We start from the raw sequence: 13,791 nt of genomic DNA, 5'->3' as shown, positions 1-13,791 counted from the left end.
AAATTTTATTTTTGTATTTACTGTACCAGCTACATAAACATAGTTAATCCCTATAGTAACTATTATATTTAATACTTAATTCAGGTTTTCAGAGAATACAGGTTTTAAAGAGATTTATTTGCCAATGTGTCTGTAGATTAGCATGTGTTTTTATAGAGTATATAACTAATATACAGCTAAAATATTTAGAAAGTCGTATTAAAGGAATTTTGAAGGAAGCTTCTGTTTTTCTTCCTGTTTTCTCTGTTTTGTTTTTTGGTTTTGTTTTTTTTTTTAAAAAAAGCAAAAAAAACCCCAATGCAGGAAATAAAAGGTAGTTTCAACTTGAAGAAACTATTGGACTGTACGAGCTTTGTTGCTGTTCTTGTTTGTGTGCCATTTCACTGCTCCTGTTGGTTGAGGCAATAAAAATCAAGTTACTGGTACTGTATTGTAAGGGAGTTTTATGTCTAATTGTTTTTCTAAAGTGAAACTCTCATGTTTTCACATATAATAGCATTTCAGGCCCATATATGAGACAGAATTCACAATGAGATAGAGAAGAAATAAACTCTATGGGAAACATAATTATGAAATTATTTCTGTGGTGGTTTTTTGGTGTTTTTGTTTGGTTGGGTTTTTTTTTTACAATGGAGAGCCTCAGTGTTACTTGCTGAAGTAGCACATTTGAAAAATAAGATACCGCTGACTTGAATGAGACAAAGGCAGATCAAGCGTCAGATGAGAGAGTGTTAGTGACTATTACTGTACAAGTGCATATTGTGAGTGAGCGAATCTTACTATATGTAATCAATTGCTAACTGCCTGCATAGATACGTCACCCAGAAGGCTACGTGCTTGGTACCTAAATCTCTTATGATATGTAAGGAGAAGGTTGTGCGCTTAAAAAAGAAAATTTAAAAAAAAGCACAGTGAGCGTGATCATAACTGGGCACATAGAATTAAAGTTTAATTTCTTATAGAGAAAACTCTTCACAGTAGCTAATGCTATCTATTTCTTTTCATTTTAGAGATACAATGTAGAAATGTCAATCAGGCACCCGAAAAAGATGGAACTGCTTAGTAAGGTTGAAGCTCTGAAGAAAAGTGGTGTTTTACTACCAAATGATCTCCTTGAAAAAGTGGATTCAATTAATGAAAAATGGGAACTGCTTGGGGTATTTGCATTTTTATTACTGTTTGTGGGTTATGTGTACATTTTTGTGTGTTGAAGTACGCTGTCTGTCTGATTTCTAATTTGAGGCACAAATATCTCTCTCTTTCAATTCACCACATACATTTCAAACAAGCTACTCATGCTATTATAAAAACTCCATAGTATTTTCCTCTTCTGTTGATCTTTTTTATTCCATGCTTGTCTCCTGTCTGACTTTAATAATTTTAGTTCTTTAATACATAAAAAATGTAAGTAAAATATGCCATGTATTACGGGTATGCACCAAGTCAACTATAATGCAGTATATCTGATATACACTGACTGTCATGCTTGAGTGAATGTTAATAGAATTTATTCTGAAGGTACATGTTAGAGACATCTACTGTTTAACTATTTACTATACCCTTAAGATGAAAAGTGGGGTTGTCACTGCATATTTCAGGTCACACTGATGGCTCAAAAACAAATATGCAGATTCAGTACAAATCTGAATACCTGAAGCTAAGAATACAGGCGGGATATGTTTCATGCTGCTGTATTCAGCTCACTTTTGACAAAAGCCAAAAAAGTTTCATGTAATTCATTTCACGCTATGATGGGCTGGGTCTCAGCCAAAGAGTCAGATACAAGAATCTGGCAAAAAAAGCAATATAGTGATTCTGTTACCCAGAGACCAGTGATGGCACCGTGCAGGAGACACTATTGTCCTATTGTTGTAAAACAGCTGAGAGAGAGAGAGAGAGGTCAAACTATATATTTTTCCATCCACTTCTCTCCTTAATTGCCTTCACTTCAAATCAAGGGTAAGATAAATTTATAAATTACTTTAAATGATTAATTATAGATGTGTGATATTAGCAATACAGTTACATTGCATAATTTTGCATGCTATTATCTTAGCTTAAAAAACATTTCTAATATATTGCGAGTAAGCTATACATGCAACCTGCCAACAGCATTTTAAATACTGACTTGTGTCACTTCAGCTTGTTTGGTAAAGCAATAGCCGTTTTACAGAGGGTGGGGCTTTTTTAGTTCAGCACAGTAGTTTCTAGTCGCTTGATTCTCTAAATGTGCAAATTGTCAGAAAATGTTGCAAGTTGCCCTATGACTAGCGAGCTTATTATTTTTTAATTTTAATCTGCAGCATCACCACAAGCGTTTTAAAAATATTTGCGTATCAATAAATTTACTAATAAAAATGGGAGTTGCTAACCTATTCTTTTACATCTGATCACGGCAACTTGTATTTTTTAAATAATTTCAACTGGAAGCCTTACTTTCATGACTTTCAATGTATTTAGTCAGGTTAATTCAATGGCACTTTAGAGCTGGTAGGATGTAAAACTATGGGTTAAGTAACTGATCATAATTCTAAAAACCTAGTAAAACTCTTTCTTCAAAAAATGGAAGCCCTCCACTTCTCAGTATATTAAAATCAAAATATACCTCTGGATTAAGTTTTGCCATTAATTTCAGCATTTACAGAAAAATAAAATATAACTATTACAGTTTTCCTGCTAAATGCAATTTCATGAATAATAAGCAGAGTTTGATAGAGTTTTGTTTAATTTAATAAAAACCTCTGCAGAAACTAACGGCACTAGGCATACTGTTTTAATTGGCATGATTACGTTTTAATTGGCATGAAAAAAATTAAAGACAAGGATTTTAACTTCTAACAATGGTAAAATAGAGGGATATGGTTTTTAATATTACTTTCATCTAAGGTGAACAGTGTGGAATGGAAATACATTAGAATGAAATGTCAGTGGTGCGTACAGTTTAATCTGTGAAATTTTGTCCCCTGTGCTGAATATTACTCTGTCTCAATTGCATATTAAACAACCCTATCAAGGCAGGCATTGGCATCTGCTGTGCTGACACAAATTGTGAATTAAATGAAATTGATGTCCTCTGTCGTATATTTATGAAGACGGACCATTCTCTGAAGTATTCTGTTTATGAAGAATTTATGATTGCAAACTGTTCCAGAACAAAAAAGTGGCAATAAATTCTTTTTTGTGACCCTACCCTCCAAGGGCATTGATTTCACCTCCTGCTGCTACTTTTGTTACAGCATAAAAACAATAGCTAGTGCTGGATTCCACTGAGGGTCTTCAAATTATCAATATTTGCACCATGAAAATAGAAGGGTGTTGCCAAGAAAGCATGTTTTTCAGTTATGATCTCCTAAAGACGTTATTTACAGAATGCCACATAGCAGATTAATGTCTGTTGATCTAATTTTATTTGTGTTTTAAAGCTTATTTTCGGAAGCTAACTTCATTGTTATCAATTACATTCCAGTAACTTTCTAAGGCGTGTATTTTCAACAGACAGCCATACTGGGTCACCTAAAACTGTATCTTCATGTTACGACAATTAACCGCTGCTAATTATCAGTTTAAAAGGTTATTGGATGCGATTGTCAGTGTATATTCAATATTCTACAATCAGTAACACAGATCTAGTGCTTATAATAAGTGTCAGACTGACAGCCTCTTATAGGTCAGATAAAATACTGTCTGGCATAGAAGAAGCAGGCAACAGCCCATCTCCCTTGTGAGGTTAAAGGATTGCCTTTCAAAATACTGAAAAGGAAGGTATCAACTTTCTATCCCTAGCCTCTTCAGAATATTCATTATGCTCACAGCGTCCACTATCAAAATGTTATTCAGTGGTTCTTTTATTAGAAATACTACTTTGAAAAGCTGTAGTAAATTAGTTTCATTAGCGATCAGAGGTGAATGTTTATTCTGGTCCATTATTTTTAAAGTGGATGCTTAACGTGGAGAACTTAAATCCAAATTTAGTTGCCTAAATAATTAGCCTGATGTTCAGGAACATTGAGGCTTTGCAATTTCTAGCTTATTGGCGTCCAAATGAGTCCATCCACTTTTAAAAGCAAATCAGCTGTTTTGTGACCTAACTGCTCCTGTACACAACCGCAGGGCTGCAAGTTTGGAAACTGTGACCTGACAGTTCATACCTCAAAAAATATTTCAGTATTTCAGTGTTTCCCAGAAAACTTAGACGGCACCTTGGCTAACAGTTTATCGAACTCAGTGCTTGTCATATTTTCTGTTGCTGCCTAGAAACCAGTAACTCTCATGGTCATAAATGTCTAAAGCCACGGACAAATTCTGTAGAGTAACTACTTTAAAAAGTTATGTACCATTTTGTCTCCTCTGTCCATAGTTGCTCTTAATAAACATTGATTTATCATGCCTCCAACAAAGTCAGTGACCCAGAGAGAACACCATAAGTGAGAAACAAGGATACAAAAAATGAAATTGATTGAAACAAGGAAACAAAGAATGAAATTGATTGATATTAATAGCAATTATCAAAAAAACCCCCACATCTCTAGTCATCTAACAGATGCTTCTTGTTGCACATTAACCTGTATATGTTTTGGTACATGAGACTAATCTATGTTTTCTTTATCTGATGCATTAGAAAACCCTAGGAGAGAAGATCCAAGACACAATGGTAGGGCACAGTGGGTTAGGTCCACGTGACCTGCTCTCGCCTGAAAGCGGCAGCCTGGTAAGGCAGCTGGAGGTCAGGATCAAAGAGCTGAAAGGGTGGCTGAGAGATACAGAGCTTTTCATCTTCAATTCCTGTCTGAGACAAGAAAATGAAGGAACAATGAATGCTGAGAAACAACTGCAATATTTTAAGGTAATAAAAAAAAAAAATCATAGTTTTCATAGAAAGACGCCTCTTTATGGTACGATAAAATATTTCTCTTATACATAACGTAATGCAATGCATGTACATATGTAATAATATATTCGTATTTTCACCTTCATTTCTGTACTATGTGTTCATTCATGTTGATTTTATTGAATCTTTACAATAATATTTATTCCTTAGACTTATTGCAAAAGAGCACTTTAGAGGGCTAATCACACTGCAATTGGAAAGGCAATAGTATTCTTTCATTCTACTTCACTGTAAAGTTGAGTTTTGTGACGAAAAGCTTCACTCTGAATTTCACTCCCTACATCAGTATACTTCATTAATGGGTTGTGTGACCATCAGTTTTATAGTGTATTTTTCTGCACATAGGAGTCAAGAATAGCCTATTTGAGGTCACGTTTAGAGAGGTACAAATTTAGCATACATGAGAAAATATTCAAGTTGTGGTGAATAGATATGTGGAAAAAGACATATACGCTATGAGATTTGCATTCACCTAGGCCACAGCATAAGCCTAAACCTGAAGATTTATGGAAAGAAGGGAAAGGAATTGTAGTCACAATGCTATATTCAGATGGATAAGCTCCTTCAACTGAAGGCCAGCATTCAGCTTTGCAGCTGACTTAGCGGAGGTCATATGTTTTTTTCCATTCCCCAAAAGTAGTGGGACCATTTGGGAAAGAGGGCTATTAAATTAGCAAACAAACCTGGTAGAATCATGTGATTTTCTTCGGTTCATAGCCATCACTTCTAAATAAACCCTCACCTGAGTCATCGTTACAGGTCACTTTACTCTGCAGGTGATCTTTGACCAAAGAATAAGAAGGGAATGACAAGTAATTGTTGAGCTTTAAAGGTAAAAAGGTTTTTCTCTTCCACTAGTTCATCAGGGTGTCTAGGGCAACAGCACTCTTAAGGTGATGGACGATTTATTAAATACTCACCTCAAAGGGCGTGTTGCAAACACTTCCAAACAAATATTTTTTATATAAGCATTCAAGGAAATAACAACAGAAAAATTACAGTCTTCCCAATTAGTCACTCCTTAACTCTTTCTTTTCCAATAATGAGGATTAGTGAGAAGGTTGTGTCAATGTAGGTAAAGTTGGTGGAGTTTTTTTTAGGTTCCTGAGCATGTCCATGTGAATGCAATTTTAGGTTTTCTTTTGACATCCATATTGTTTGGGTTTTTTTAATGATTTGTGGTCTTCTGCTAATGGGGAAAAAATCATGCTGATTCTGATTGCTTTATCAGCAAACTTCAAAGCTAGTGGTTATGAAGGACTATTGATAGACCTGCAGAAATTCACAGCAACTGATCCATGTTTTCCACAGGAATTGCTGGATGCTTCTTAGTTCTGTGGAAAATTATAGCATTTAAGTGCATAACTATGGATTTGAAAATCTGATTTCAGACAAACTTGTTTTTAAATATGTATTTTTTAATATATGGCTAAGACTGAACAGAAATACCATAGCAATGTTACTTATGTGTCTGGAATGTGCATAAATCTCTCAAATGAAATCTTTTAATATATATATGACATGATGTCATGCCAAGAGCTCTAGAGATGTTAAACAGGAGAGTACCACCCACCATGATGTAACCAAGGTATTTCATTACTTGGTTGATTATCTATTAATTACATAAATAATACATTAATTATTTTCAAAATTGTAGCCATTAGAGTATAAAAAATAATTACCTATCAAATATGGTGAGAGCACATCACTTTGTCATATATATTAAACCATCTTTGTCTCATTAAATCTGAAATCCAGTATAAGTAAGTTTTCCATTCTTCACTGATCTCCTGGGGAAGTGTATAAAAGAGAAAATGGATATAATTAACAATACTGCAACGTATAATACATATATTTGAGAAAGAACATTTTGAACATTTTCAAAAACATTAGCTATGCCACTAGTAGGAAACCTGCTGGGGTTTAGTTTGACTTACTTTCCACTTAACTTAAGAGTTTAACCTTATTACTGCTTTCACTGTGGTAAGTGAATCATTGTTTCTTAATGGAAATTTATTGTGCTGCACCATCCTGATTATACACATAGCCACTGTACACAGAGAAACATTTTTAATAAAACAAACTCAACAATGCCATTGATTTTCATTCCGTAATGTTACTTTTTAAATTACACTTATGCCTTAGGAAAAACAGTTATTTCATTTTTCAGGTGTTTTCCTTTCATTTTGCAGTTGGAGGATGAATTGAATGTAGAGTTCACGCGCAGTTGGGACCCAAGATGAGAACAATGTGGTGGGAGGAGGGGTTGTTAAATTCAGTAGTAGGAAATTATTTTGACTTCTTTGTTTTCTCTTCTAAAAAATCACGCCATGTTAATTTGAGTGTTCTTCTTATTAAAGAATGAACTACTGCATTACTTTTCTTTTGGGATATTGCTGTGCAGTATTAATACTTAGCATTTCTGTAGTACTATCCAACCAAGGACCTGTACATGCTGTACAAACATTAATGAACTAAGCCTCACTAAACCTTTAAGGTAGGTATTATCATCCCATTTTTAGAAATGAGGAAAACAAAATGCAAGGAGATTAAGTGACTTTTCCAGGTTTTCACAGAAAGCCAATGGCTGCGTTAGGGTAGAACACAGCTGTGGTGACCGTAATCTTTGGCGCTAACCACAAGGCAGCCCTTCCTTTCTTCCTCTAGGTGACTCCTCAGTATATTCCATTTTCATATGTGATGAGAAGAGGGTGCTTCCTTGCGTTTACTGCTGTTTCTTGTGTATATTCAAAGTTCAAATCCTGCTCAGTATGTTTGGCTGATTTTTTTTCTATTAGCATATTTAGATATTAGAATTTTTAGAATACTATTAGTTAAGGCCATTACCCTGAACGTGTAAGTTCCTGTGTTTCTTGGGTTTTGTGGAAACTGTGTGGTGTACTTTGGTCAGCCCAGTGATCTACGCGCAACGCAATGTGCAGCCAGTCTGCAGAGCCATATTGTTACTCATTCCACCAGCTTTCAGTGCTCCTGGCTGCCTCAAACATCTTCATATTTAGTTACGAAGGAGAAGCATGAACTTTGCTTCAGCCTATAGTGACACTTGCTGGCCACTCCACAGCAGCATTAAGTCAGCTTCCAAGTGTAGCCAAAGCCGGGCTGCTGTTGAGAAGGGGTAAAGAGTGACCACAGGTTGCACAGCTGTAAAGGGGGAAGCGTGAGTGTCTTTCTCCTGGTTTGTTTCCTTCTGTTGCAACATGAAAAAGCCATGAATCTGGACTAAGGAAATCAAGAGATTGACTTAAAATTCGTGAGATTGTCATAACTATGAACATACATTTAGTTTATTTATTCATCCTTTTTATTTCCGTTCTGCCTTTTGAGTCCCTTGAGTTCATGTTTCCTAGCTATTCACTGAAACAATGAGGACTAGAACCAGAAACATACTTTTTAAATTAAATACGAGATTCTCAGGTAAACACATAATTCTAGCAACTGAAAGACCTAATGTCATGAGACTAATAATTGGCACAACTGATTTCCTAACCTAATGATGTACGGCAATTTTGTCGGTCAGGAGAGATTTGGAGCAGGAAAGAATGAGGAGCAATAATAAAAAGAATTCACATTCTTTCATGAAAGTTTTAGTAAATTTCATTTGAGTAAGGTCTAGCCAGAAATTTGTGTGCTTATTGGCTTGTAAGTAGAAGTGTTCTGCCACATTTGCTTTTATGTGTCTGGGACTTCAAAAACCATGCTGTTTTCCCTGCAAAATGCCCTCCAAAAGACAGCAAGGGAGCCTAAATAATTATTCATATATTTCTGTCACTTGCAATAAAACCTACGACTTTAAGTGTTCAATACAGAGAAATGACCCATCAGCATCAAAAAGGTAGTTGTTGCGGGTTTGGCTCACAGACCAGCTTCTCAAGAACAAGCTTAGACTTGCAAGTATCTGTCCATCTAGGAATCTGTTCTCAATCACGTACAACTGGGAAAGCTTCTATTGCTTTTGGTAGCAAGATTTATAAAGGATCCAGTTCTCCTTCAGGGAATAGAATTTTCCTGTCCAGAGCAGGGTTTCAGCAGAGGTTTTCTGCTAAATGGTGTTCTTTGGCAACAATGAAGTAGCATTTTATGCAGTATTCTGATCTGGTTTTATTTGAAGCAATATGCAACATGATATATATATTGTCATACCTGTCCCCTAAATCTGTACTTGGGCCTTTAAAAAAGAGAGACCAGATTTGCAGCAGTACTGAAAGCTTGTGGTTCTCATTGACTTTACTCAGTGTATTCATTAAAGAAATCAGACTACTTATTTATACCAAAAAAATGTTGGAAAAGTTTTCTCATTTAAAATTTCTAAAAGTCAATGGTCTATTGAATTCCATAGCTAGTAGTATTTGTAGCCATTTATGTTTGACTTGTAAACTGTAAATTATCTGATGCTTGTAACTATTTCTAATGAGTAGACTCACTCAGAGGTGTTTTTTCATCTTCCACTAAATTTGTGACTGTGCATAGCAGATGATGCAGTATCACTTAAAAAAAAGAGTATTTCTCAGCACTATCTCTCATTTCTCTAATGCCTGAAGCAACTGAACTTTCTGATTAAACGATATAGGTTCCATTGGTAATTAATAATCAATCTGTTAATCAGTACTTCTTATGATGCTTTTCATTTTAACTAAGTTTGCGTAAGAGTCAGCACTGCATATCTTACAAATAATTCAGTTAAACACAATTCTAGCAAATACAACACAAGTCAGTTTGGGAGCATACAAGATTATGGCCAAACTGAAATCAAAGAAAAGTATTAACTTTGAGTAAGGGTTTGGGGACTCAGAGACTGGAGAAAAGTGCTGGCTGTTCCTACAGGTGCCAGGAATCACTTTTGCTACTGCATTTTGGATCCTTTACAATTTTTGGAATGATGTTCCTGGCAGAGCTGCAATCAAAGAATTACAGAAATTCAATGTGCATGTAAGAACAGTATGCAAAACAGTTCCCAATAGAAGGTCCAAAAGAAGTCAAGCAGGATTTAATCCTTTTTATACCTCTAAGATGATAAAAGAAAGTTGTAATAATTTTAATAAATGTTTCAAAGAGAGTGTGACTTCAGAGCCCTACATCTTTTCACAGATGAAGAAATGTTTACCCAAATTTTGTTTGGATTAAATTTTAACAAACAGGAAGGCATACAGTATTAAATTTTATGAAAAACAGGTAGGATTCCAAAGTCAAATGTAGCCTGATGCCACTTACAATGATTTGAAGCAAACTCAGACTGAATTTACATGACCCACCATCCCAAAGCAGCATTTCTGTAGACCACTTAAATGAGAAGCCACTTCTTTATAATAATGCAGCTCTACGTATTTTTTGCCCCAAATGTGGTATTTTGGCCCTAATACAATACATGGTTTTATAGCTCTATTTTAATTTTAATATACTCAAATAGCGATGCTTAATACCATACACACACACACACGGACTCAGTACTCAAATACCTAATATAGTCAAATGTATCTCAAATTTTGATTTAATATACTTATTACTTAAAGAAAGTTCAGTTTGTGTTTCAATGAGCTCTCCCTACTTAAGGCAACGCTAATACAATTTATAGCTCCTGTTTAGGACTAAATTTCCCATCTGAAATAGCGGCTTTCATTCCATCATCCCATTTGGACTGTGAAGGTTGAACTGTGAATTTTCTGAGTTCTTTTACATTGTGTCATGGTTTAGCCCCAGCCGGCAACTAGGACCACACAGCCACTCCCTCACACACACACATCCCCCCAAGAAGGGCAGGGAGAAGAGGGAAAAAAGGAGAAGGGAGAAGAAAAAAAAGCCTTGTGGGCTGAGATAAAGACAGTTTAATAGAACAATAACAGTAAAGAAAAATAACAATAATAATAGCAGTAATAATAATAATGACACAGGTTACTCTCACTGCCCAGTGAATTGGCACAGTCCAGAGCAGTGATCACTGATTCCTCCCTCCCAGCCAACCCCGTTTATATACTGCGCATGGCATCTAAGGCACAGAATATTCCTATTGGCCATTCTATTGTTCTGTCTATGCCCCTTCTCAACTTCTATGGGAAGCTGAAAAGAGTCCTTGAAAGTATAAACATCGCTTGGCAACAACTAAACCAATATACATATATACATTATTGACATTCTTTCCACAGCAATCACTAGAAAGAAAATTAACTCTTTCCCAGCTGAAAACAGGACACGTTGTTACTTCATTTTTAATTAATAAAAATCTCAAAATTAATCATGAACACTATCTGGTTGTCTAAAACCAGTTTCCCCCACAAGTGCTGTCTTTGCTGTGTGAAAGAAAGGGACTCGGAATATCTAGCCTCCAGGGATGGTTAGGTCTGACATGCTGCAGGGTTCCAGAGAGGTTTCAAAAAGTAGCTGCATGCAGTTCTGTTGCAGCAGTGGCAATGGTCTTCTAGACTAAGACTGGTGTGTGGGATGGAGGTTACTGTAGTAACAGGAAGAACCCTGAGTTCAGCAGACCTCAGATACAGCAATACACTGAATCTTTTGGTGGAGGAGAGCATAGTGGCTATTTTTAGGCTACTAATTCATATTTTGCTTCCTTCCTAGCTCTTTTTTTATGTACTGTCCCCTTATTTCTGGTTTACTGAGATGATTACCCTGTAGACAGTGTAGCCATATGGTAGAGGTATGTTAAACCAGGCTGGCTTTAGATACCTACAGTGCAGAGATCTTGTCTGGGCTTCTTTTATAGTAAATGAGGGGAAAAAAGCACTTTTGGGATGCAATTAATCTGTCCTGTTTTAGGCATCTGACTACAGAGAAGATGTAGTGTACATCAGAATACCTGCTTCTAAACGACTAGCTCAGGCGTCAAGTTCTCCATTAGCTCAGGTGAATCCCACTCAAGGAATCATCAGGAATGACTTTAAGACTTGAGAGACTTGAAGATGTTGAAGCAACTGCAGTCCCAGCTCAGAAAGATTTACTGCTAGTATCTGTGAGGTTCTCCCAGACTAACTACAGGCTTATTTCTTTTCCAGGGAAGTTGAGTCTGAATTTCTCTCTCGGCCCTCCTGAGTGTGCAATAGGGTGATTATTTGAACTTGTGCCTCCTGGAGCTGGTGAGAAGGAGGCAAGGGGGCTCTTGTCCCTGTCTTTCTTACTCTACTGGGGTGGTCTGCGTTTATTTCTCATGCCATGAGTAGGCTTGTAAGATTTGATGTCTGACTCAAGCTGACTAACACAGAAGACGCTATGGCTTACAGAGAAAGCTGTCCCAAACTGGACATTACAAAGTAAAACTTGCAATTTCATTGTGACAAATGGCTTACAGTTCCTTTCCCAAACCTTTCGCATCGATAATATCTGCAGACTTTGGGCTATATTTCTCCTCTCAGTCATGGCCTCTTGAAGAGTCAGATGTGTAGAAGTGAAAATAGCTGACTTGGCTTCTTTTGAGAGAACATTCTCTGTTCCATCACTTATTATTGTCATTATCATTGAAGATATAATGGATTTTCTTCTTTTGACCCACCCAAATGACTCCTTGAAAGTGTCAGTGCTTATTGTCCTGCTATTGCCTTGAAGATCTATTTACTGCAAAACCAGAATCTTTCTCTTCTATTACTATCAACCTGGAAAAGGAAAAGGAAAAGGAAAATGAGAAGAAAGCAAAAGATGACAAAAGAAAAAGAGAAAGAAATCTTTCCCCTAAAAATAAGCCAAGATTGATTTCCACTAATTTACAGTAAGGGTTGGTGCTTTGGTTGGCTTCTAAGCTTTAATTCCTTCGTTAGTGATAACATATAGAAAAACAAGTACAGTGTGGACCGTAAATATAAGAGAGTTAACAAAAATACACTATACCGTCTCCATTAATGTCCACTTTGTACTACCGCATGTGATTATACCATTTATTTGATTGTCTATAACTGCCCCTTTGAAGCCGTAGCATTGCATTTTCAGGTGCAAATCTCTCCGATATTAGTGAATTATTGATTGAATAGTGTTCTCAGGAGCCATTAAATCCTACTAATGAGGTTTTCCTTTAATTGGTGGATCATTGACCTAGTAGACCGTTGCCTAATTTTGGTTTCAGCCCTGGACAGGTTTCCCAAGTTTCATCTTTTCACATAAATTAGTAGATCATAGTTGCAATAGGGGATATTATTATAGACTGTATTAGTACCTTTACTCACACTGAAAATAATTTCATACTGCCAGGAAACCCATTGATTTTAGTAGAATTATTTGCAGGGTAAAGTGTAATTCAGTGTAAGTAAGAATATGAGTGCAAAAAAGAACAGACCTTCAGTATACATCCTGAAGTGTTATTGCAATCCTTATCAGGTATATTATGTATCACAAGTATGAGATGTCAGTCAGAAATGGGATTTGTAGACTGGCAACATATTACTAGAGACAGCAGAGCGGCTTAGATTATACTTGCTGCATAAAGTCAATGGAAAAAAAATAAATAAAGATGTATATGGATTCCTGTCCGTTGCAGGGCGATTCCCTTGCTGGTCTGTTAGAAAAGTGCTTTATTTCTTCACTTCAGAATAAAACTGAAGGCCTGGCCTCTAATCTGATGGATTTCCTGTGCTTTTCGCTGTCAGCTGATGGTGCAATGTCATTTGTAGTGCACCACCTTTCCCTTTATCATAGTGATGCTTATTTTCATGTTTTGGGCACAATATGAGGAACTTTGTTATGTTCTCCAGTCTAAGCTTTAGTGAAGGACAGAAAGCCTGTTTCGTGCCCTCTTTGCTTTCATCCTATCTAGTCTCTTACCCCAGTCCTTCTGTCCAGGCAATGGAAGAATGGCAGTTGAAGGTGCAATAATATGAGTAACGCTGAGCCTCTAAGACCATCATACACAAACAGTCACCTCATCTAGACATTTGGCTTGTGACAACCCG

At 36.3% G+C, this 13,791-nt stretch overlaps 1 protein-coding gene across 4 annotated transcripts in view; it reads left to right on the top strand.

The window, feature by feature from the left end:
- The window catches only part of AKAP6 (A-kinase anchoring protein 6), a 292,205-nt gene that overhangs the window by 237,955 nt on the left and 40,459 nt on the right, over positions 1–13,791 (top strand). For all 4 annotated transcript variants that reach the window (XM_063332211.1, XM_063332212.1, XM_063332209.1 and 1 more), the window contains exons 10-11: positions 1,011–1,157; positions 4,619–4,843. In XM_063332211.1, coding sequence (XP_063188281.1) covers positions 1,011–1,157; positions 4,619–4,843 — 372 coding nt within the window. The remainder of the gene's footprint in view (positions 1–1,010; positions 1,158–4,618; positions 4,844–13,791) is intronic.

This window comes from Chroicocephalus ridibundus, chromosome 4 (genome assembly GCF_963924245.1).
Source record: "Chroicocephalus ridibundus chromosome 4, bChrRid1.1, whole genome shotgun sequence".
Lineage (NCBI taxonomy): Eukaryota > Metazoa > Chordata > Aves > Charadriiformes > Laridae > Chroicocephalus > Chroicocephalus ridibundus.
The sequence above is the reverse complement of the archived record's forward strand: the minus strand, read 5'-3'. Positions and strand labels throughout refer to the sequence as shown.